The sequence below is a fragment of the Physeter macrocephalus genome, chromosome 6 (genome assembly GCF_002837175.3).
Source record: "Physeter macrocephalus isolate SW-GA chromosome 6, ASM283717v5, whole genome shotgun sequence".
Lineage (NCBI taxonomy): Eukaryota > Metazoa > Chordata > Mammalia > Artiodactyla > Physeteridae > Physeter > Physeter macrocephalus.
In genome coordinates this window covers 56077648-56103060 of record NC_041219.1, presented here as the reverse complement: position 1 = coordinate 56103060, position 25413 = coordinate 56077648, and the positions used below count along the sequence as shown (strand labels likewise).

At 47.1% G+C, this 25413-nt stretch overlaps 1 protein-coding gene across 6 annotated transcripts in view; it reads left to right on the top strand.

Moving 5' to 3' along the window:
• Positions 1-16180, top strand: part of PARP11 (poly(ADP-ribose) polymerase family member 11) — a 48858-nt gene extending 32678 nt beyond the window's left edge. For 2 of the 6 annotated variants that reach the window (XM_007117041.4, XM_028490920.2), the window contains one exon: positions 1481-2121. In XM_007117041.4, coding sequence (XP_007117103.1) covers positions 1481-1797 — 317 coding nt within the window. In that variant the 3' untranslated portion in view covers positions 1798-2121. The other 4 variants (XR_003680240.2, XR_003680239.2, XM_028490919.1 and 1 more) reach the window with 4 other exon arrangements.
• Positions 16181-25413: the final 9233 nt, after the last annotated feature.

Sequence of the window (25413 nt, the reverse complement as noted above, 5' to 3'; positions counted from 1 at the left end):
CGAGAGAGGATTGACTGTTTGTAGCTCAGGGGCTTGAGAGTCACTAAGTTACAAGTTACTCTCCTGGGCTCCTGGCACACCCTCAGAGTTTCTAAGACACCGAAAAGCCACTTCCTGCGTGTGCAAGATGGAAGGAAGACTTTTTACACCTCTACCAGATTAGATAACCTCCCAAGTCCCAGTCATGCAGATGGGGCATCATGTCCAGATTAGCTGATTTTTGCATCATGACGTTTACTTTCCATGCATGAGTCCTTTCCATGGGTAAACCCATACACTGAACTGTTTTATGTCAAGTACATAGAGCACTATAAAATAAATCAATTAATGTGTACATTGTACGTAGGTCTATTTTTTTGTTTGTTTTGTTTTTTAAAAGATGATAGGTAGGAATATTAATGAGCATCAAGGAATAATGGGGGAAATCCTCACCTTTTTTCTAAGGTTGTGAAAGTCTAAGTTCCCCAGTTTGCGCTCACTACTCAAGCAAATTAAGGAGAGAGGGAGGGGAAAAGCCACGGGGTGGACATTTCTTTGCTTGGTCCTTATTTTGTACCTTACCTCCAGCGAGAGAACTGGCTACCACTCAGGATCAGGAGGTGCTACATTCTTAAGAGTAAATTAATTTTAAAAATAACGACTTTAAAGGCCATCCCGTTTATTTAACTGTAAGAGGATCAGAAAGGTGTTACATTAAGTCCCGTCGGATTTGGGTAATAGGAGAGACTTCACGGTTCATTTCCGAAATGTTTTAGGGTAAGTATTCCCTTAATGATGTCAGCCTCCTAGGCCTACCATTTTGGAAGAGTCGGATTCTTCATGGAGGTTTCCTCTTTCGGCAGCGGACAAGTGAGCTTGTCCTTTTGGAATGTTCAGGTGTGAATAGCATCACACTCTCCGGAAATCTTTTCCTGGCTGTGGGGTTCTCTCATCTCCAGAAATAATACTGAACAGTTACCCTGTAGCACAGAAATGTGGTTTCTTGGGGTTTGAAATCATCTCTGCAGACCCATGGTTTCACTGTGCTCTCCAGTGGATGCTTAGATGGGTGGGTGGTGGATGGGGAAAGGGTGGAAGGAAACAGAAGTGGGAGGGAGGTCCGAGCAGTGACAAGGCAGGTCCTGTCACTTGTAATCACAGCAACCATTTGTATCCATCTTACGTATTGGATTTCTTTAGAAGACTCTTTTTGGAAACACAAGTCTGGTTGCTGCGTTTTGGTGGGGACGGGGATGATGTTGGTGGTGGGGACTCTGGTCTGTGCTAACAGATCTATCCCAGTGGCAGCCTGCATCACAGCTGTCCGTAACAGACGGATTTCTGTTCTTTTCTTTAAAACCTACTGGCGAGGAAATGCCATGTCTATTCCTGTTACACAATTCCGTGTGTCTCTCCCCCTAACAGTCACAGTGTTTTTTTTGCTTGTGTTTCGTACACTCCTTGGAGTAATCTTGGCTCTTCGGGCTCCTTTTTGTTTAAGGAACCTATTTTGCTCGAGATGCTGCTTATGCCAGCCGCTTCTGCAAAGACGACGTAAAGCACGGAAACACATTCCAGATTCACGGCGTAGCCCTGCAGCAGCAGCATCTGTTTAGAACGTACAAATCTGTGTTTCTTGCCCGAGTGCTGATTGGAGATTACATAAACGGAGACTCCAAATACGTGCGCCCTCCTTCCAAAGACGGGAGCTACGTGAATTTGTATGACAGCTGTGTGGATGACACCTGGAATCCCAGGGTCTTCGTGGTGTTCGACGCCAACCAGATCTACCCCGAGTACTTGATAGACTTTCACTGATTTCATTTCCAAGCTTCCGTGGTCGAAGAAGTTTTCTTTTTCGCAGGGAGATCTGCTTGCTGGTCACCTAGCTGCTCAATGTTAATTATCTGATCCTTTTGAAGCAGATATGAAAGAAAGGGGCCTCCCTATAAAAAGACATAATGACTTTAGGGTTGGTTTGTTGTTGTGTTGTTTTTGTCCGTTACTCATGTTTGTTACTCATGTTTGTTACAGATCGATACCATTGCTGTTTTAACACCTGGGGTGAAAGACAGCGCGCAAAACGCAATCAGCTGAGTCCCTCCATCTTTAAAGTTTACATCCGTGTCTTCAGGGTAAATGGTTTCAGCTCAAATAGACTTATTCATATGTATGTTCAAAAAATAAAAATATAGACATAAAGGTGTCCCCTTCAGAGGAATTGAGCCTTTGTAAACGAATTCTGAAATGATTGGCCACCCATCTATGTGTTGCTTTGTTAGTCTTCCGAAGGGGGGTGGAATTTAAAACCCTGAAGCAGCCTGAGTACCTTGAGAGAAACAGAAACAAGAGAATCGTTGGCAGTGCTGCCAAACAAGCCAGAAGGAGAGGATCAAGACAGGGTGCCCTGCTCCGGATGCCTCCGGGCGGCAGGCTGCACCCTCGGCCTCGCGCTTCTCCTTCTCTTCTGCTGAACTGACCGTGATCAGACGGCGCGTCATCCCCCGGCGCTCCTGAGTTCTCGTACCAAGACTTACTGCACAAGGTTTTTACTGCATCTTCAGAATGAAACTTTTATTTATTATTTAAAACACACACTTTCCTTTTGTTTTGGGGTCCCTACAATGATTACTTCGAAGAGAGTTTTTTATCTGCCGCCCCGCCCCACACAGCTATTCAGCAATGACTTATAAAATTCACACTTCTAAATTGTATCTCCCCATTTTGAATCATTTGCAGAAAGCCTGGGATGCTTGGAACACATCTGGTTTATTCTTTTGAGTAGCAATTGACAGTATGCTAACTCTCTTGAAAAGTTAGGTATAATGCATAATCATGCCCAGTGGAAGTTTGTTTACCTGCTGCATCTGTTTGGCTATTCTGTTTTAAGGAGGGCTAAGTGATGTTGGAACAGCTTCCTGCCCCTCAAGCTATTCCAGCAGAGGCTGGACAACAACGGGGCAGAGATGTTATACAGGAGTTTGGGTGTCAGGTGGGCGAATCGGCCATGTGACTGTTAAGTGTTTTTCCAACCTTGATTTTCTATGATTCTACCTGAAAAAAAACAGAACACTGGTATCTTTTCTGGGAAACCTTTTTCTAACTCAGTTTAATACTAAGTTCCCTCTCCATTATCTTCACTCAGTTTGGGCTGAAAGGTAGTGAACGTAATTTAACTTCTCAAGAAAAATCCAGTAAATGTCTATGCCTGGGACGCTCGTTCATCACTTGAACTGGGAAGGCATCTAGAAATAATACAAATAAGGAGTAGGGAGCACGATTAGGTGTGTAACTCTTCAGCTGCCGCATATACCCCCAGACCCTCCTCGTAGCCCAGACTACACGTGATTGTGCAGCCGAAAGTCAGTCGTGCACAGGGAGTACCTAGTACTCAGGAAATTGCACGTGCAAATACTTTGCAGTCAAGTGACAACAAAGATTTCCCAATTCTGACGTGCAGACTAACAGCCGGTCTCGATGAAGCGCTGTTAGTGTTTAGAAAGGACACGTCTTAGAAACATGCCGAGGTCATCAGGGAAATAAAGGCGGGAAAGTCACCAGGCTGCCTTGTGGGAGATGGCGCACCGCTGCTCCGGACTCGCTCCCCAAAGAGCACCTTAGAGACATCAGGGAGTCCGATTCTGAAAAGCTCTTTCTTGTGCTTACTTGTTATTTGCATGCAAAATGATGTTAAGATGGTCCGCACTTCAACACGGCTATCTTTTTTTTTTTTTTTTTTTTTTTTTTCCAATTTAACATGATTGCCTCTTGCATCACCTGAATGGGATAACTGTTGTAGCTTTGGGGGTTGTTACTCTTTTAGACACGTGCCAATCTGATCTACAGGAGACTAAGAGCCCGAGGTTGAAACTTCCAAGGCAACGGGTGTGAACTCTGCACTTCGCTAGCTGGCTCATCTCTAGTAGGCAGAGTGCCCTGCAGTAGACACTGTAAGTAACCTGTGCTGTTATTCGTGTCTGAGACCGTACTCCAACTCCCCCTTTATAAGAAAAAGCTGATTGTGATGACCTTTTTAAACGTGATAGTGTTGAGTTCATCAGTGTTAGTGTTCTCTTTGTTTTCATCAGTAGATCGAGTTGAGAATCGTATCATCAGTGTAATCAGACCAGGCACCGCCGTTTGCCGTCTTTTCTCGTGTCATCACGTAGTGTTGGGGGTGGGAGTGGGGAGAGAAACATTCCAGAGTCATGAATAAATGATTTTTAAAATTCTGCATTAAATACACTCCAGCTGATAGTAACTCTTCTTTTCCACTTTGGTAATATCAGCCTCAGGGTGAAAAAAAAACTGTGTTTATAAGAAACAGTCTCCGAAATCTTGGCGGTAACGAACAGGAAGGTTTTATATTAATGCCAAATACAAAATACGATAGACTGTTCCAGTGAGGATGGTCAAGACTTGGGAGCCATTTTGGATGTGTGAATGTATTGTTTTTACATGGAGTGATTAAAGCTTTCCGTAGCAGGTCCTGGAGGTCTGTGTGTGCCATATATTTGCTTCTGTGACTTCTGTATCTCGTCTCCACCTTGCATTATTTAAACCTAAATTTTCATGGACTCTGGAGGTGTTTGTTTCCTGTAACTCTTACGTAACCGACTTGCAGGTGGGGGAAGACCCTTTGCTCTCAGTTTGAATCGTCAGGAGCGCTAGCTAAGCATATAACCCGTGGGGAACAGCGTTTACTCCGTGCAGCTGAAAACTCTGAAATAGACCAAGGCCTGGCGCCTTTACTCCCAGTGGCTCCTGGCCCAGAGGAACGTTCTGGAGGGTGTCTGCTGTCACCCGAAGAGCAAGCTTCCTGAGTCCACCAACCTCCAGCCACTCCCGGTATGTCCTTTTGAAGTACATTAGACATTTCACTTAATCTTTTAAGCTTCTGTTGGCCAAAAAGGAAGGTATCAAAGATACCTTAATTGTAGAGCTGGGAGAAATGCAAAGCAGAATGACTAAGGCTTATCTACCCATGGAAACAGTCAAGTTTTCCGTTCGCTAAAACCACGTCCCAGTCTGTCTAAATGCTGGACTAGTATTGAGATTCATTATGATGAAAATGATGTAGAAAAGTGACATCTTTACAGAATTGTGCCTAAGCCATCCAGGTATTTGAGGTCACCTCCCGGGTCACCAGGAGCAGCGCTAAAAACAATCTTAATGGTGAGCGGTCCTGGTCGTGCTTCCGTCCCAGACTGCCCTCTGGCCCCAGGGAAGGATGTTTTATTTATTTTTCAACAGATATTTTATTTTGCGTAAGACAGTCCACTTCTAGATGAAAGTATACATTCTGTACTTGTAAAGAGAAAAAGGAAAGGTAAGGAAAAGATAGCAAGGAAAAGAAAAACAAAAGCCTTGTCTTTGATCAGAAGCTTTAGCAAAGTGATTTTGCTTCATTTTACCCCTTTGCACTAAATGCAGGAAGAGGTTTGGTGAAACAAGCCGCCCTGCCTCACTCCCTGTGAATAACTGGATCGTGATGCTGGGGCACCGCCGATGGAAGAAAGGAGCATTTTAAAGAAATATGAGGTACCTGGTTCTCGGGGGCTGCCTGGTCAGTGAGAGTGATGTGTAAGGGAGAGGTGATCCCCACACGTCTTGGAAAGATGTTCATAGTTCATCATTAAACTTCACTATTCCGCAGGAGGAGTTTTCTTCTCATGTTTTCCCAGACCCCAGGCTGGGAGCTAGCTGGGGAGCTGGTTTGGTCCCTCTCTTCCCCCGCCCGCCTCCTCTGCTGCCCTGGGCGCCATCCATCCCAGGTCGGGAGGTGTCTTGCTTAGTCCTAACGCCTCACAGCTCCCTCCTTGCTGTGACTCAGCACGGCCTCCTGCTGTAAGATTATGTAATGCGTTTTCTCAACTCTCATTTCCTGGCTTTCATTCCTCAGCCCTGCAGGCTAAGAACTTGGCTTTTATTTGAACTTTCTCCCTGTGTGGCTGTGGATCTAAGAAATTAGCACTGGCTTCTTGTGAGAACGGAGCATAGGGCCTTTTGCCAAAGACATTTGCGCTCCCTGCAGCTTTTTAGCTTTGCTGTACCTTCTGTGGAGAGGCTGCACAGCAAGCTGATTCCGACTCTCCCCTCACTATTTAAGCCGCTCAGGAGAGTCACAGAGTCCAGAAGTGAACTCGGATCATCTCTGCAGTCTTAGCCAGAAATCCAGATGGTGCGTCTTGTGTTTTCCTGTTCCTTTTGAAGAAATACCTTGTCCTGAGAGGCTCGTTACCCTTTAGTATCTCCTTGGGTCACACGTGGAAGCTGCAGGCTTTCTTAAGTCCACACTCGATGGCATCCTGAGAGAATCAGTATTCCGGCCCAGTTCCTCCTCTTTATTCCTTTAAGAAAAAGATCAAAGAACTTGCCTGGCGGTCCAGTGGTTAAGACTCCACGCTTCTACTGCAAGGGGCACGGGTTTGATCCCTGGTCTGGGAACTAAACTCCTGCAAGCCGTGCAGCCAAAAAAAAAAAATCGAGCCCCGTCTTTTTTTTTTTTTTTTTTTTTAACATCTTTATTGGAGTATAATTGCTTTACAATGGTGTGTTAGTTGCTGCTGTATAACAAAGGGAATCAGCAATACATATACATATCAAACCCCATCTTGAGAGCGCTGATCTGAGTTTTCTTTCTGGCTTTGCTGTTTGGCTCCAGAGGGCGAAGGTCACTTCTCAGAAGGTGAAGTTTGTGAAGGACTGAACGGACTCTTGTTAGAAGAAAAGCTCGTGGGTGGATTTCTGTAGGCAGCACCTGACCTGACTGAGGCCCAAGAGGCAAGCGTTCGGGATGGGAAGGGAAAGGGATGGACCTGGCTCTCCCCGAATCCCCCCCGGAGTTCACGACTCTGAGTCCCCGGGGTGCGCCCGGCAGTGACCGAGTCCAGCACAGCCCTGCCTCGTGGGGCTCACCCTCCAGCAGGAGGACACACCCTGAGCTGTCACAGGAGCGACCGAGAGGGAAGTTGAGGCCGCTCGGGAGCCTGTGACAAAGAGACCTGACCTATCCCGGGGGTCAGAGGAGGCTTCCCTAAGAAGTGACATCTGGTGTGGAGACCCAAAAGAGGGGTGGGCGTTGGTTAGGTGGATTCTGGATTCTGGCCACACCCAGCTACCCTACCAGGCTCCAGGGGAGATGAGGGACACGGTGTGGGTGGAGGCCCGTGGAGTACTTTTTATCATTAAAGTGAAGGTGACAGGACCAAAGCCACTTAAAGAACCAGAATGTGTTGCCCTAATGTCAGCACTGGCCCTGGCCCCGGGAGCCAGCCTTCAGGGAGCCAGGCCAGTGCTGGGGTTACCTGGGGACAGCCGCGCGGGGCTTGAGAAGATTTTTACGCAACTTACTAAACGTCCAGATGCGTGTTAGGCAGAGTTGTTACTTCCTGCCCCCGGGCCTTTGCTCATGCCTTGCCGTCTGCCCCCTCCCACCCTCCCAGAACACACGCTGCATACCTCCTTCTACCTTCAGATTCCTGTTTACCTGAAGCTTGGGCTCTGGAGTCAGATGACCTAGTTGAACCCTAGCGCCACCACTTGCCAGCTGTCTGACCCTGGGGAGGTTACTTAACCTCTCTGTGCTTCACCTCCTCATCTGTCAATAGGGATAATAATAGTGCTACCTTGCATGATGAAGTGACGTCTGTGAAGTGCGTAGGATAACGCCTAGGGAAGTATTATCGGGTGTTAACATATAAGACCCTTCCTCTTTCAGGAAGTGTTCTGTCACGAACACAACTCTCACAGCCCTGGGATCCTTACAGGATCCACGCTGCACTTGGGGTATTCTTTTTGTTTTCCTTAACATTTCCTTGGTCAGTGCTCTTCGGCCAGACACCCGCAGAAGCAGCCCTGGAGCTGAGCAAGCAGGGTTGTAGCGAGCGAGAGTCCAGACCAGGAGCGGTGGAGCGTCCCAGGAAGAGGGGCTTAGAAAGAGCTTATTGAGGATTTGGGGGAACATCTAAGGAAATGGGGCTTTGCCCTAGATTGGAGGCTGCCAGGAAGCAGGCAGGCGAGTCTACGATTAGGTCTTATCTGCAGGAGGGAAAGACAAGCCTGTGGATAAGCTGTAATTTGTAAAGAAGCAGCAGACCTCGTTGTGGCTGAGGGATGGGTGTTTGGTATTCTGTGGGTGGCACACTGACCTTATTTGCGTCTGTGCTTAGACAAAATTATGAGGTGGCCTTGCTGTGTCTCATTTGGTCAGAGTCTCCTCGTAACCTTGCCCGAGGTTGGCATTCCGTGAGTTTACGAGCAATGGGAGAATAACATGGCAGTGCAGGTGCCAGGCGAGGTTCTAAATGTCAGGGGCGGTTCTCTTTTTCTCTCTCAACCTATTAATTAACTATTTATTTGGACTAGTTTTCTTCTCCCAGGGAAATTGTAAGTGAATATATTCATTCATTCAACAAAGCACTAGCTGAGTATCTATCTGGACTAGGTACCAGGCACTGTGTCAGGTAGGATACAGTGGTGAAAACCCTGCCTTCCTTCGAGGAACTCAAAGTCAGGCATAAGAGGAGATTTAAAGACTGTCTGTGTCACTCCATTTTGCTAGTTGAAATGCCTTCTTCAACTCGCCCACCAAGAAATTCTCCATCCTGTCTGGAACTCCCAACCAACCAACCCCTGCACCCACGAGGCGGGGCTAGAAACTCAGCATGAAGCTTTAGACCTGCCACCCCTCCCCGTACCTTGCACCCCTCGGGCTGTGGCTGCCCAATAAATATACCCAGACCAGGTGTTCTGCGTGTTCCCCGCTGCTCCCCTGTGTGGTCCACACTCGGGGTGGAAGGGAACCTGACGTCCTCACATCTCAACACTGAACTGACTCCTCTCATCGTTTTCTCAAAAGGATATTTTAATTCAACAAACAACTTAATGTTTTCTGAACGGCTTTGCTATGTAGGGCGATTCTGTCTGGGTGGAGGAGCGACACCACGATGCTGGGGGTTCCTAATTAGACGGGCATCTGGGCAGTGAGGCGCTGTTGACGGTGGAGCAACAGGCACTAGAGGGCAGCATCTCACCCAGAACCCGAGCCGCAAAGTCAGGAACTGAGCTCCTATCACTAAACTTCAGAGAACAGGACCCTCCAGAGAGGACCTGGTCTCCTCCGCCATGAGGTGGCACCGTCCCTGGTCAAGTCCATCTGGATCTCTATTCATCCCTTTTGTAGTAATTGCTAGGAAAAGCAGGCCCCTTTCCAACAGTAACCTCTTCAAATGTTTTAGAGTCTGGCCTGTCGGAAAGCGCTTCCCAGATAACCTCTTTCCATGCTGTCATTGAACCCTATTTTCTTGCCTTTTCTCATACGAAATTTTATGTCATCCAGCAAATAATTTGGGGGTACTTTCTGAGTCCATAAATACAAAGATACTCTTCAAAGCTTCCCTCTTCAGGCATCAAATACAGTAAACTCACCATCTCTAATCCTGTAACTTCTCTCTTGCCTTACTCTCCAGCTCTTTATCTCCCCATGAGGCTACCTCCGGGGATGCTCTGTGTCATCATTAAGTTATGGAGCCCCAGAGTTTCACCATCCTCCTTGGCACAGATGAGAGACTCACTTTCTTACAACTGTAAAGTCAGCACCTCGGAGCACTGCATATCTGGGCTCTTTACCAAATGTGTGTCCAAAAGTTGGGCCGTAAACTTAGCTTAAAATTGGAATCTATGACATATCAACACACATTTCTGAAATACTTCTCTCAAAGTCCGAGGAATCGAACTTGGTACTCTGCAGATTTTTTAAAGGTAAAATTTCGTACCGTTCCTGTGACACTGAAGTGGGGTCAGGTAGTAATTTGTCACTGCGAGGACAGGAAAAGCTGACTCCCGAGGTCATGTGTCAGCCTCAGAGCTGGCAGAGATCCCAGACACAGGCTTTGTGATCACGGGGCCAGCGATCCGTCTTCTACTCCAACTTTGTCGTAACGTGGCTATAGTTGCCTGCTCTGGGCTCCGATATCCTCCATTTAAAAACTATATGTATTATAAATCAACATTTAAAAACTATGTGTGTCCTGGGTTTAGCATTTTCTGTTTGCAGAGCAGTGTGATGTAATGAAAAACATAAGTTTCAGAGTCAGACCACCGTGTGTTACAGACCCAGCTTAGCCACTTTCTAGCCACGTGGGCTGGGAGAAGTCGCCCAGCTTCTCTGAGCTGCTGTCCCCTTGTCTTTTAACGCTGCTGTGAGAATCACCCGAGACTGGGCTATGAAAGCGCTTGGTACAGTGTCTGATGAACACTGGCTGCTCCACACTTAGATACAGTTTTATCCCTGGCTGAGCTCTTCGCAGAGGAGGGCATCTATCAGGCCAGGGTGAAGGCCCAGAGGCCTGGGAAAAGTGACAGTGGAGAGCTAGTGTCAGATCTCAACACAGGCCTTCGTCTCTCAAGGAGCTTAAGAGCACAGGATGCAGGAGAGGAAAACCAGGCTCGGACAGGCCAAACGGCACGAATAAGAATCCATCTGTGACCTAGATTCCATCCCCCCCCCCCCTTCCAGACAGCCTGGTGGGCGGGGGGTGGAGCAGGTTGTTGATAAGAGTGGTAGGATTCCGGTATTCCTTCCGGCCTGAGGACTCTCTGTTGAGAAGTCTTCATACATTTTCATCATCAACAATAACAATAGCACCTAATGCTTCGGCTCTTCCCAGATTACCGTGGCCTGCGGTTAAGAACCTGCCATCACCGGCTGTCAAGTCCTGAGGGCCAGGCTGTAATTTTTCTTCTCTCTTCTTCTGGCAGAGTCTAGCTCGTTGTCTTAAACATGCGCATGTATATTCGTTGGTTTCACAGTTACCTGCGTTGACTTGAATCTCATCTTGGCTCTTCCCCAAGCTTAGCAAGTCACTTCCTCCCCCTGGGCCTCAGCTCCACATCTGTAACGTGAGGGGCTGGTCTAAGGCCCATTCCAGCTCTCATCTTCTGTGATCCACAGCTCTCACTCTCTCAGAGCCGCCAAAGATAAAAACAAGGTCACTTCTGCAAAGCAGTTTTATGTTCCCAGTTCTCCCAGTTTAGCATCAGACTTGGACCATAAAAAGGAGGGTAGACAGAACAGTAAATAATAAGCAAAATATACTAAATTAAAGGATGAAGTAGCAGAGATTGAGGGTATTTCAGTGGAGCCAGAGGTGTTTTGTTTTTTTTTTTAATATTGGCTATATTACCAGTGCCGTACAATATGTCCCTGTAGCTATTTTATTTTATTTTTATTTTTATTTGTTTTTGCTGAACCGGGTCTTAGTCACGGCACGTGGGATCTTCGTTGCGGCATGCAGAATCTAGTTCCCTGACCAGGGATCAAACCCAGGCCCCCTGCGTTGGGAGCGCAAAATCTTACCCGCTGGACGACCGGGGAAGTCCCCGGCCAGAGGTGTTTGAGAGAAAGTGGACGCTCTTGCCAGACGACCTTTGAGAGTCTGGTCCGTTGTAATAAGAGGAATGATACCACTGGGGGTGTTCCCTGCTTCCATGCAGGTTATATGACATCCACAGGCAGGGGACATCCTCATAGGGAATCTAGAGTTTGAGGAATCCCCCCAGATGTCTGGGGCCGTGAAGCATAAGGTAACTGGCACAAGTCTGGGTGCTAAGTCCCCACCTAGAGCAGAGGGGGTACAGTGGCTTCGCGGGAGCTGGCTGGCTTCATGCCTTAGTCTTCTGTGTGAGAAAGCAAATCGCAGGGGAATGACATGGGGGGCCATTCTGAGTAAATTCTAATGCGCGTGCAAAGTTAGACCGCTCAAAACTAAAGGCTCTTAAGTGTAATAGCAATTTACACAGCACAACTGTCTGGAATCTTTGTGGCTGAAGCCTGCTAATCTAGGGAAAAGCCTCAGGACTGAAAAACAGGTATTTGCCTCGTTTAGCATGTAGCCAGCTCCACAGGTACATCGTCCGTTCACTTGTCAGTAGCGCAGTGCGCCCTTTGGAGCCCAGGGAAGATAAAAGTCTGTTTACCGTTCGGACTAATGTGACAGTGAAGAAGCTTCAAAAGTGTATGGCGATACGGGGCAACGGCTGTTACAATAGCATTTGGCGAACTTGAATAAAGTATTTTGGATGGAAATAATGAAACCAAATTCACCCACTCATTAGCCTTTAATTCACTCTCATTTCCTAGAGAAAAAAACAGGAACTAAGGAGTTTTGGTAATGTGAGGTTTCAGCTATTAAAACTACCCAATGAATTCTCGAAAGTAGAAACTGTTTATTGTTGCTTTAGTCGTTAAACATCACAACAGCGTCCTACCGTAGAGCACAGAGAACTATATTCAATATCCTATGATAAACCAGAATGGAAAAGAATATATAAAGAAAGAATGCACATGTATATATAACTGAATCCCTTGGCTGTGCAGTAGTAATTAACACAACATTGTAAATCAACTGTACTTCAATAAAAACATTTTTTTAAAAAACCACAAAACATTGATGACCATCCACTATGTGCCTGGAGGTAGCCATTCACGTACCAGGCCCAGTGCTAGAACTGACTTCAGAGATGAACAACGGGACTTCCCTGGCGGCGCAGTGGTTGAGAGTCCGCCGGCCGATGCACGGGACGCGGGTTCGTGCCCCGGTCCGGGAGGATCCCACGTGCCGCGGAGCGGCTGGGCCCGTGAGCCACGGCCGCTGGGTCTGCGCGTCCGGAGCCTGTGCTCCGCAACGGGAGAGGTCACAGCAGCGAGAGGCCCGCGTACCGAAAAAAAAAAAAAAAAGATGAACAACGGATGGTCCTTGGCTTCCAGGAGCTCTTGGCCTCACAAAGAGACACACAGGTCAACAAATAAATGATAATTCCTTGTGATAAGTGTTGATCAGAGAGATGAATTCACGTGTCCTGGGAAACACAAAGGGGTCAGATGCGCCTGGAGGGCAGGGTAGGTTTAACCTAAGGGTAAGGCCACATTCTACCTCGATCTTGAAGGAAAATACAGGTGACAGAGTGAAAAAAGACAGTCCAATCCAGGCAGAAATGAGCGTGGGCGAACGTGTGGGGCTGGAGGGGGGCTGAGTGTCCGAGGAATGGTGAGCAGCCGCGGCAGCCACGTGCGCTTGTTTGGGAAGCAGAGAGCGGAGCAGCTGAAGCAGCGGAGGTGCGGCCAGAGGGATGGCTTGGGCCCCGTTGCGAGGGGCTTTGTGTTCTAAGCAAAGGAGTTTGGATTTTGTCTGGGGAGCTGACCAGAGTTTTTGGGAAGTTCAGGCACAGTCGGCAAGACTGGATAAGTAGAGACGTCGTTGGTGGAGATTAAGAATACGGAACACAAAGCATCGCTGGAGAGCGCAGTGGACGTTCACATTTTATTTACCTGGTGCTGCTCCCATCTCCTGGGAACAGCGGACACACCTGGACGCACCTGTTCTCTCCTGACCCAACTTGAATAAGTGAGCCTTAACAAGAGCTACCTTTTTAATTTAAATTTTAAAATAATAAAAATATTTAAATAAAAAAGGTATCTCCTTGGCTATAGTGATTGTTCTAAGGGTAGATACCAGGTACAAGCTAGTTCAATCGTATTGTGTTATTTATTTTCTCCACTGTCCAGAGCGTTTGAACAACATATGGGCATGTGACCTAATCTGAGACCTTCCGTGATAATTCTGAATTTTGACTTGTCACTAAGGGTAAGGGCCTTTTTTCATTTTTTCTGATGGTGAATCTGTCAAGTTCCAAACCTAGAGATACTAATGGTTATGTCTCGAATATTTGGAAAAAGCTCATCTTCAGTAGAAAAAAATAAATGAAACTAACATATGGAGAGAAGCAGACGTGAGAGACGGAAGGAAGGAAGTTCCGGTGGCCTTTCAGCCTCTGGTGCCCGGCATCCCTGAAACTAGTTTCATCCCTGCCTGTCCTACGGTTTGGTTAACACAAGCCAATAAATTACCCTCTTTGCCTTAGGTAGTTACTATTGGGTTTCTGACACTTGGACAGGAGAGTCCTGACTGATGAAGACAGGAAGATAATGAAGTCTGATCTTGATCCATTGCAGTTTAAAAGACCCTTCTCTGGGCGGTAGTGGAGCTCAAGGGGAAGATGAGGACCAGAGATAGAGATTTGGAGGTCATGTTTGGATTAGTAGTTGTCTGAGCCACGGAAGCAAATGAGCTCACCCAAGGTGAGCGTAGGAAGTGACTGGAGGTGGGGGGGCATCTTGAAGAATGCCAGCATCCCAGGGCACAGGGGTGGGGGAGGACCAGCCGCCTCACTCTCAGGCCTTTTCTGATTTCACCCAGCCCTTCTGTTCTCATGGTCCTCCGTGGGGAGAAGGCAATCTCTAAATCCACGAGGGGCCACCAGCGCTCGCTCGCTCGCTCTCACTTTTAACTGTTCTAGGGCCACATCTTTTGAAATCTGCCTCCTATAGCTTTTAGGCATCAGAGCAATTCTAATTCTTCTTCCCCCAAACGCTCTTCCTTATATTTGAAATCTGTGATCTCATAGCTTCCGTCTTCTTCTTCAGGGTTAAGTCTCTCACGTCTTTCAGCCGATACTCATCTGACAGTGATTGGGTTTTCCAGAACCCTCCGGGTCTTTTTCATGGATGGTCGTTCCGTGGATAGTCGCAACGTTGGTGTGCTCGTGAGAGGAGGTGAGCTCGGGGTCTTTGTGTACTCCGGGGCTTTGCTGCTGTCTGAACTCTTCTAGATGCTTGTCCATGTTGCTTGGGAAGGGTGGTGTCTGGAACAGATACTATTTCCGATTTAATTGCCCAGCACAGAGCACAGTGGGGCTAATGTCTCCCTGACCTGAGCACCATGCTGGTTGAACAGTTGGGAAATACTGCCCTCGTGAACAACCAAGAGATCATAAGGCTTTCTTTTCTTCTAGAAATTGCTGGGAAACCAGACAAATAGAATCTATAGTTGTGATCGTGTTCGAGCCTCAATAAAGGCCTTTACATTTTTCTCTGTGAAATTATTTTTAATATAAAAAGATGATCATTGTAACATTATTTTTTAAGACCAAATACAAGCACACCTCATTTTACCGCACTTCACGGGTATGGTGTTTTTACAAATTGAAGGTTTGTGGCCACCCTGTGTCGAGCAAGTCTATCAGCGCGTTTTTCCAACCGCGTTTGGCTCACTTCGTGTCTCTGTGTCACATTTTGGTAATTCTCACAATATTTTAGACTTTTTCATTGTGATTATATTTGTTATGGTGATCTTTGATGTTACTATTGCAAAAAGGCTAGGACTCACTGACGGCTTACATAATGGTTAGCCTTTTTTAGCAATAAAGTATTTTTTAATTAAAGTATATATATGGGTTTTTCTAGACATAATGCTATCGCACAGTTAATAGACTACTGTGTTGGATAAATACAACTATTACATGCACTGAGAAGACAAAAAATTCACGTGACTCACTTTATTGAGATATTCACTTTATTGCTATGGTCTGGAACCAGGCCCGCAGTATCTCTGAGGCCTGCCTGCAATTAGAAACAACATACCTGGTCAAAATAGGAGAATGAAAAATATATTTCAGTACATACATAAGATGGAATATTGTGTGTCTGTGAAATGGTCTTTCTGAAGGAAGGATTTAGGAGGTAGTAAATGGATTAAAAATAAACAACTGCTAGTACCACCTCAAATTATTTAGGATCATATTAAAATATAACATTGATATGTCTCTTTATTCCGCATTTTGCCACTTGCCTCTCCCTGAGGAGGTGACTACCTGGACGGGCAGCAGACTTCCCTTGTCCCCTAAAACTGCAGTTTTAGGATGAACTTCTGTGGGTTTTAATAGTGATGGCGTGGTCCCGGGGTGCACCCTAGTCTGTTTATTGTCTTTGGGAGAAAATCACTAGCCACCTTTCCCCGCCTACATCCAACAGCTTGTCCGTGGCCAAAGGCAATCGCACTGTCTTCCGTGTCACTAAATTTGGCAGAAACTTGTTCGCGTGAAAATGAAGGACCGTGTCTGTGTCCTGTTTTCTCCGTCAGTCCCTGATGGGCAATTGTGTCTGGAGCTCTGGAGGAACTTCTTAACTGTCTCCAACCCCCTAAAGGGTTGTGATGCAGAAGATGGTGCCCAGATGCCCTCCATCCTCTCTGAGGACAGACCAGAGGGGCCAGATTGAAACTACAGAACAAGATGTTTCCGGAGACATCAAAAAGAATTGTCTATCGTGGTTTGGTTTTATTTTATTTTACTTTTAAATTAACTTTTATTGGAGTCTAGTTGATTTACAATGTTGTATTAGTTTCTGCTGTACATGTATCCCCTCTTTTTTAGATTCTGTTCCCATATAGGTCATTACAGAGTGTTGAGTAGAGTTCCCTGTGCTCTACAGTAGGTCCTTATTCCTGTCATGGTTTCAAAACGCGGAATTGGTGACAAGGGCAGCAATGGAATTCCTTGCCTTGAGGATGTTTAAGGACAGGAAAAACAGGCAGCTGGACTGGGCAACCTCCCAGGGAAGGTGACGTAGCGAGGCCGCCCCTTCATGAATGACCCTCCAGGCAGACACGCGCTTGTCCTGAGAGCTGCTCTCATGGCTGATCACGAGGTGGGCTCACGCCTCATCTCCCCGCCGCCCCAGCCTCTAACAATGTCTGGGGCAAGGAGACTATCTGACGTGGCCCCTTGTACATAGGAGAGAGTCAGGAAAGGTTTTGGAGGGAATGAATCAGTGCGGATGAAAAGTGTCTTCGGAATTCCTCAGTTCCTCACCTTCTTTTTCACCTCTTCCTCCTTTCAGCCCAGTCCCCAGCTCAGGGGAGCTCCCAAATCTCTTCCAGCTCAGAAATTTTACTAGTCCGGGTTTGCTTGGGTTGTCACGGCACCCTTTCCCCTTTCTTGGCAAACACAGATCTTACAAGTCACACCTAAATGTGAATCTCCTAACAGAAATAATAGCTGCAGAATAATAGACATTATTTCAGTGAATCCTCACAATGCTATGGACTGGCATCATCATCTCAATTTTACAAATAAGCAAAAAGCTCAAAGAGACTGTGACACGTCGCAGGTTCCGTAACTAACAAGGATGGAAACTCACATCTGTCTGACTGCAAAGCCCAGCACTTAAACACAAGGCCAAGTGAGTTCTCTCACCCAGGAATATACAAAATTATCTAAGCGTATTATCTATGTATATGTATATGTATACTTATACCTGTATCTGTACATATAGCTATATCTATATATCTATCAAGGAGGAAAAGCTCAGGAGACATTAGTCTCTTTGCTTATTTAGTCTCCTACGACGGGAGAGCGGATCCTGTTCACCAGGGTGCGGGAGACATAAATGGAGTCGTATGAGGGACCAAATCCCCACCTACACTGGAGGCCAGTCCTGGTGCCCGGCTGCCTGAGCCTAGCTGGCCCCAACCTGCAAAGAGCAGGCAGGCCCCCAGCTGTCTACCGGCGTGGGGGTTACCGGGTGGGTGCCTTAGGGGTGCTTGGGGCCCTGATGCTTGAGTGTGTGTTACTGCCTGGCCAGCGTGGGCCTCGGCGTTGCGTCCACCCGCAGGGTCAGTTTCCATCACCTCCGATCTGGCAACTGAACCAAGGGAAGCCGGATCTCTGTCCACAGCCCAGTTTTATGCTGGACATTTCTCTCCTTCAGTTGATTTGTTCTCACTTGGCGTCACTGATCCACTGCGGGGAACTGATGATCAGACTCAGGTCACAGAGGACCAAGGCTGTTATGGATTTAACTGCTACATCAGGAATAGCAAATACTGAAATCAGCGCATGTTACCTGCGGGCCTTGGGCATTGAGTTCTCCTGGCGAATTTCTTACCTTTTGACCAAATACGTTGGTCTTCTGAGACTCCTTTTTAAGAAAGTTATAAATTCCCTCCTTGTCATTATAGTGTAGTTCACCAGGAAAGTATGATTTAATTGGCACACAGTTTTCTTGGATTGAATAGATCAGCCTAAAGCAATTGTCTGTTGAAGGTTTGTTATCCCATCACTGGCGAAGATGGTCTAATTATCATTTAGGGCAGGGACTGGCCCGTTCTAAGGTGAGGGCCGAAGGGGAAGCATGGGTTTATTTTCAGTGGCACTGGTCTTGGTTTCCAAAAACTTTCATCCTCTGTGCTGAAGCGAAGACAGGGCAGGGGAGCTGGGACGTGGGGCCCCTACTTTGAAAGGGTAAAGAGCCCTGGGAATACACCCCCTAGACTGTGTAACGCTCCGTGGGTGAGGCCTATTGCCGTACACTTGTACCCAGGGCAGCACAGGGCGGTGATGAGCAGTATAGACTCCGAAGCCAGGCAGCCTGGGTTCAAGTCCTGCTAGGGGCACTCGCAGGCTGTGTGGCCCCTCCTGTGCTTCAGCTGCCCCATCAGTAAAGCATCACCTGTCCCCCAGGGCTGCTGTGACAGCTCGGTGCGTCAGTACACCTCAGTGTTAGAACACAGCCTGGACTGTAGCAAGTACTTTGCACCTAACACGGTGCCCAGTGCCTCCTGGGCTCACACAAGTCCGTGAATGAATAGAGCAGCCTTCCACCTGTCCTAATTCCCAAGGATAAGGGGTATCCTTACCCCTGGATCAGAAAGGTAGGGACACATCTCTAGAAAGAAAAAACTGACTAGCGGGAATGACTGACCGGGAGGGGAGTGAAATCTCTTTCTTTGTGGTTCTCGTAACAATCCTGACTCTCCTGGGTCCGGGAGTCCGGGGTGTAGTCCTGCGTATTTACCAGGAGCTGGAGGTGGGGGAGGGAAGGGGCTCGTGAGTTCTTCAAACCAGAGAAAGGATGATCCTCTGCTCTGACCGTGCGCGGGGCCACGCTGGCCACAGCCGCCGCCGTCCGCCAGAGGGCGCCCTGGGGTTGACGTCCCCGAGACAGCAACCGCGCCTACCCCTCCAGGGGGTCTCAGCTGGGTTTGTCAAGGACTGTCCTTGGTCTCTGTTGAATTTTTACCGCCTGGAGCCTTGACGCTATCAGCTCCCCCCTCCGCCCCCCACCCTTCTTCATCCTCTTCCCTGGGACCCCGAGCCTCTGGTTAAGGACTATGCCCTGTACGCTTCACAGTATTCAGAGATCACGGTGAACGCGATTCTGTGATTCCTCGGAGGAGATTGTCTGGTGGTCTTCTAAGCCTTATCGCTGTGGCAGATCCTCTCACTGTCAGCCTGTCTTTAACATGTGTGTTTGCGTGCACGTACGCATGGGCACATATACCCACTTGTACGTAATTTATAAGTGAGTATACGTGCATGTGCTTTAAAAATATGATGTTTGTACTCCTATTCCCTTAAGCTGTAAAATGCCTTGCTTCTCCTACTGCTTGAGGCTTCTGGCTTTCTGTGTTCCTTCTGCCTTCCCAAGATTGCAATCTCCAGAACGCTTACCTTGCTACCGGACCAATCTTGGGTCCCCTTGCTCACAGGCAGTAAAGCAGTTCTACTGACTCTGGGTTGTAGGGAAGGAAAGGGCAGCGTTTATTGCAGGTGCCAAGCAAGGAGTCTGGGGCAGCTAGTGCTCCAAACACCCGAACTCCCCCATGGGTTTCAGGAAAGGATTTTTAAAGGCCAGGTGAGGGAGAGGAGTCCCAGGGTATGTGCTCAACTTGTGCACAGTTCTCCGATTGGCTGATGGTGAGGTAACAGGGTGGTGTCCCAGGGGTTCACATGTTCAGTCCTCAGCCTCGAGGAGTCCTGGGGTCTATGTGCTCATGGTCATCAAGTAGTTAACTTCTCCCATTTGGTGTGGGGGTTCACATCTGTAAAGCAACTCAGGAAATGTGCATCAGACACTATTATCTGGGTCCTTCAGAGAGGAGCTACAGCAGAGGATACAAGGGAGGGGTCTGACCCCGAAGGCCCCATAGGTTCCTGCTCGGTTGCAGCCTCGCACCAAATGTGAGGTGTAGTTCAATGCCTGGAAGCGAAAGGAAAGAAAAGGAAAAAATTGTCCCATCTCATATTCTGCTGGCATGAGAATGCTTTATATTTTTCAGGAAACATTAACCTTACCAGGAGATGAACTTGTAATTCCTACCAAGTGAGCTAGTTGACCATACCTTACACACACCACAGGTACACAGACCGTACCTTACACACACCACAGGTACACAGACCGTACCTTACACACACCGCATCTACTGAGTAGTATACTGTCTCCACATGTGGTCTCCCCGAATTCTCCATCCTCCAGATGCCAGGGTCCTCAGGGAAAGAGACGGCGCTTTTCAACTTTTATCCCCAGCCTCCCTACCAGAGCCTGAAAGACAGTCATTAGTTACATGAAGTTAGGGTAATCATTTCCTTGACTGGCTGTCTGGGAGGGTTGGCGGGCGGGGGGACTGTGCGTGTTCTTTGCAAGGAGCAGACGTTTCTGCCGGCTCAAGAGGAAAAGGGGGGTTCGTTGCAGGATGACATGAGAGCTGGAATTGGAAACAGTACCAGGATTTCAGCAGTTTTAAGACACCTGTCCTCCTTCTCTCTGCCCCAGTGTCTCTCTCATGGCACATTTCCTCATCTCTGTGTATCTGCTCTTCTTCCCTTTTGTCCTTGCTGGTCCATCCCCTCCATCCTCTCCAGCCTAAATCCTGATGGGCTTAGCTCGCTCCTGCGGCCCTATTGGGCAGCACGCCCCTTGCAGACGGCCTCGCGGATCAGGGCCCGGCCTGCAGTTGAGCTTCCGGGGTCCGATGCGTAATCATCTCATCAGCGGCCACTCCCGCCGAAAAGACTGCCTGGCTGCGCAGCTTTGAAGGCTGCAAGGGCAGCGCAGCTAAAGGGAACAATGAGCACAGCAGGAACACTGCAGCTCACAGCAGAGCCTCCCTGGAAAAGGGCACTGCTACCCCGTAGCAAGCAAGCAAAAGAGTGACAACGCCTGTGATCTTTCAGGCCAAGTTTGTTTCGAGCCCTTCACACACAGTCACTCATCTGACCATTTATGACGTAGTGTTAGGGTTGCCAGATTTAGCAAGTGCAAAAACAGGATGGACACCCCTGCGATAGTTGGAACGTACTTATGTTGCAAGAAGGGGGACCGCTTCCGGGGCCCGAGAGTGGGCTCTTGTCTAACACGCAGAGATAAATTGTCTGAGGAGACACACGTGCTGACAAAACAAGAGACTTTATTGGGAAGGGCCCCCCGCCCCCCCGGGCGGAGAGCAGGAGGGTAGGGGAACCCAGGAGAACTGCTCTGCCACGTCGTTTGCGGTCTCGGGTTTTACGGTGATGGGGTGAGTTTCCAGGTTGTCTCTGGCCAATCCTTCTGACTCAGGGTCCTTCCTGGTGGCCCGCACATCGCTCAGCCAGGATGGATTCCAGCGAGAAGGATTCTGGGAGGTTGGTAGGACGCATGGACTGGTGTCTCCTCTCTCCTTTTGACCTTTCCTGAATTCTTCCGGTTGGTGGTAGCTTGTTAGTTCTGTGTTCCTTACCAGGACCTCCTGTCGTAAGATAACTCATGCAGACCTGGCCAGGGCAGGGGGTTTTAGTCAGTGGTTCCCCTAACACTTACACTAAGGAATTATGTGTTGTTTATCTGAAATTCCTATTTAACTGGGCACATTGTATTTTATATGGTAAGCCTATTTATCCCCATTTTACAGATGAGGACACTGAGGCACAAGGAGACTATTTGCCCAAGGATACACAGCTAGGAGGGGGCAAAGCCGGTTTGGCTTCATTTCCTGTGCTCTTAGCCACGGTGCTAAGTTGCCACTTTAAACCTATGTTAATGGCAAAGACATGCAAACACACACACACCTTCTAATAAAAGAGAGTCTTTTGTGCAAAATAAAAAGAGTCCTTTCTTCAAAACTAAAAATGAAACCCCACAGTGTACTTAGTGTACTCAGTCCAGGCAAGAGACAGAAATCACAGCGGAAGTTTGAACAGGGAAATTTAATAAAGAGACTTTTGACTATAGTAGGGGTTGGCAGTTATGAAAAGGGGTCCAAGAGAACTCTAAGGGATAGAGAGCCAGTAACTGCAGGAAGCAGCTACTTGGCTGGCGACTGAGGGAAAAGTGAACAGGGAGGAAGCTTAGAAACTCAGAGTAAAGGGGCCCACACGCACGCTGGCCTCACACCCCAGAGGAGAGTTTCCTGTGTCACGGGAACACGCTGCTTGCAGCATGGTGATGGGTGATGGTGAGCAGGGTGAAGACCCCCACTGCTGACCGCCAAGGGCAGCCTGCCGCCCCTACGAGGGCCCGCTGGAGGCCTGCTCGCTGATCTGCTTGCCGAGAAACAGACAACGGGAACCGGAAGGAAAAGGCCCTTCTCTCTCTCCCAGCCCTGCGTTGTCCCACCCACAACTCCTATTGTCCAAACCTCACGTCCAGCCAGCTGGCAACAAGAAACCTAGCCTGTAGGGTCCAGCTCCAGTGTTACAAAGCAGGAGAAAGATGGGGGGTTTGGAGCTGAAAGACATTAAATTAGTAGCTGGCACAGATGGAAGGTAGATTTTTCATCCCGAGGATGGAAAGAAGCCCAAAACATCATCATGCAAAAGGGAGATAGATTGACTCAGAGAGGCATTTGCACCTAAAAAACCGAAGGTTTGCATGAAAACATCTCTTGGAGTAGAGCTATAAAATGCAGTCTGCTGGCTGCCAAGGTATTGGGGTAAGCAAGACAGGGTGTTATAAAGCCTATTGTGGAACAATATGCAGAATGCTGAGGGCTTTTCCACGGAGCAAATGCCCAATGCAGAGTTAAGATAGCTGTCTTTTAATGATCCAGTAAAAATGTCAATGGTTAAAAGACAGATCACTCTTTTGGGAGCCTCTTTAGTTATTACTTTCAAAAAAGGTGATAAGCTTGTACTGTGCAAAATAGCATTTACCCCCTGAAATCTTGACATTTCTGGAGAGTGTAAGACTGATGTTTGTAGCGTCTGGGGCACAGACTTGGTGAGCTGCAAAGACCCCACTCACTGCCTGAGGGTGTGAGTCTGAGGAGGATGAATGAAGACAGCTCTTTGCGCGTGAAGGAGAGGAAGTCAGGCATCCGTCAGTCTGCTGCCTCTGCTTGCGATGATGGCCGATTTGTGCGGTCAGCAGTTGCTCCTCTCTCTGCACAGCCCCGACTTCCCTGCCTCCATAGCAGCTTCTCTAATTGCAAAGTGTCCTCCTTGATTTGCTCTCCAGACCATCATGTCCGTGCTGCGAAGTGCTGACTCTCAGCCTTGCTGGGCAAATTGAACACATCACTCTTTGAAATGCCGGTGGTGGCAGGGTCAGTCCAAGGCGCCCTCTTCTATATTGAAGCATGCTTCCTCCTCCTACCCACCCCAGCACTGGTGTCTCTTAGTATTTATGGGACGTCTACCCCCAGCTGTACCAGGTCCGCATGAATGGGGTCAAGCCCCAGGCCATCCTGTAGGCATGGAAATACGGCCTACCTGTAGCCCGTGCTTTAAATGCACCCTCTTTAAACTTGAGACCAGGGCTACTTCCTACTCTTTCTTCAAATATCTAAGTGTGTTTTAAGGATTTTATACTTCTAATACTTACTTGAGAAGCAATATAGCACAGCACTTAAAACCATGAGCTAGACTTCCTGGGTTCAAATCCCACCTCTAACGTTAACCAGATTCATGAATTGGGGTGAGATTTTTTTCATTCCTCTGTGTCCAGTTTCCACATCTATAAGATGAGCATAACAATAATAGTGTCTATTTCAGAGGGCTCTAATGAGAACTAATGTACATAAACGGGACTTAGAGTAGAAGCCACTGCTTTGGGAACTTCCCTCCTGCTCTAAAGAATTAGAAGGCGTTGAACAACGGGGAGTGTAGGACTAGGATCTCTGAAAGAAGAGAAACAAACTCGGGGCGCCCTGTGATGCCCCAGCTGAGTGTCTGGAGGCAGTTTACAGGCTGCAACGCAGGGCAAGGGGATACAAAGGACGTCCTGCAGTCTCATTAAATTGATCAGAGCTCAGAGGTTGGGGAGGCCAAGGCAGCTAGAGTTTGTGGGGCAGAGAAGCCCCAGACGGCTGCAGAGGGGTCCCCTCCAGTCTATGGCTGATGATCTGCGTTTGTGTGACGCAAAACTCCACAAGGCTGAAGAAATAATCATCAGAGAGAAGTAGGTTGAGCTCTTACGAGAGCTCATACAAGGCTGAGGATATTTCCCATTCCACTGACCTGAATGGAGGAAAATTACAATACGCAGGACATCGGGCAGAGTTCTTAGAAGGGTCATCCTTTATGGTGGAGCTTTGCTCTGGACCCACTTTATCAAGCTTAAAAGCAAGCCTCTAAGAGAATAAACATACCTTCTGGTAACTTAATCATATTCCAGGACAAAATCCAACATTCTTTAAAGGAGTACAGCAAAATCCAGCACTCAACGTCATGAAATTCACAATGTTTGTCATACTATAAATTACCAGGGATCCAAAGAGGCAGGAAAATATGACCCATAGCCAGGAGAAAAAATAAATTGATAGAAATAGATCAAAAAATGGGAGAGATGATGGAATTAGCAGATAAGGACCTTGAACAATTACATATATGCTAAAAGATGTAAAGAGAAACATTAACATATTGAAGAAGAAAATGGAATGTATAAAAAAAAACCAAATAGAACTTCTAGAGATGCAAAATATAATGTCTGAAATGAAAAGTATACTATCAAGCAGTATGAACTAATTGATAGTGATAGAACATTCCACCCAGCAAAAGCACAATACACATTTTCTTGAAGTCCACATGAAGCTTCACCAAAATAGACCATATACTGGTCCATAAAATTAGTCTCAATAAATTTACAGTATTTGAAATTATGTGGAGTATGTTCTTTGGCCACAACAAAAATAATGACATAAATATATCAGGAAAATCCCCCTATAGTTGCAAATTAACACTCTTCTGAATAACACATGGTCAAAAAAGAAATTAAAAAGAGAATTAGAAAATACTTTGAACTGAATGAAAATGAAAACACACATGCTAAAATTTGTGAGATGCAGCTAAAACAGTGCTTAGGGAAAGATTTATCACGTTGAATGATCACATTAGAAAATTTAAAAGTTCTTAAATTAATAATTGTATCTTCCATCTTCAAAACTACAAAGAGAAGAGCAAGTTAAGCCTGAAGTAAGCAGAAGGAAGGAAATAATAAAAATAAAAGGATAAACTAATGATACAAAAAAGAAGTAGAGAAAATCAGTGAAACCAAGACCAGGTTCATTTGAAGAAATCAATAAAATTGATAAACCTCTAGCCAACCTGATCAGTAAAAGGAGAGAACACACAAATTACCAATATCAGCAATGAAAAAAGGATGTCACTACAAGATTCTACAGACATTAAAAGAATAACCAGGGAATATTATGAACATCTTTATGCCAATATATTCAACAACTCAATGAAATGAAAAATTCCTTGAAAAACTCAAACTAACAAAGCCCATTCACGAAGAAAGCAATGGGGCTTCCCTGGTGGCGCAGCGGTTGAGAGTCCGCC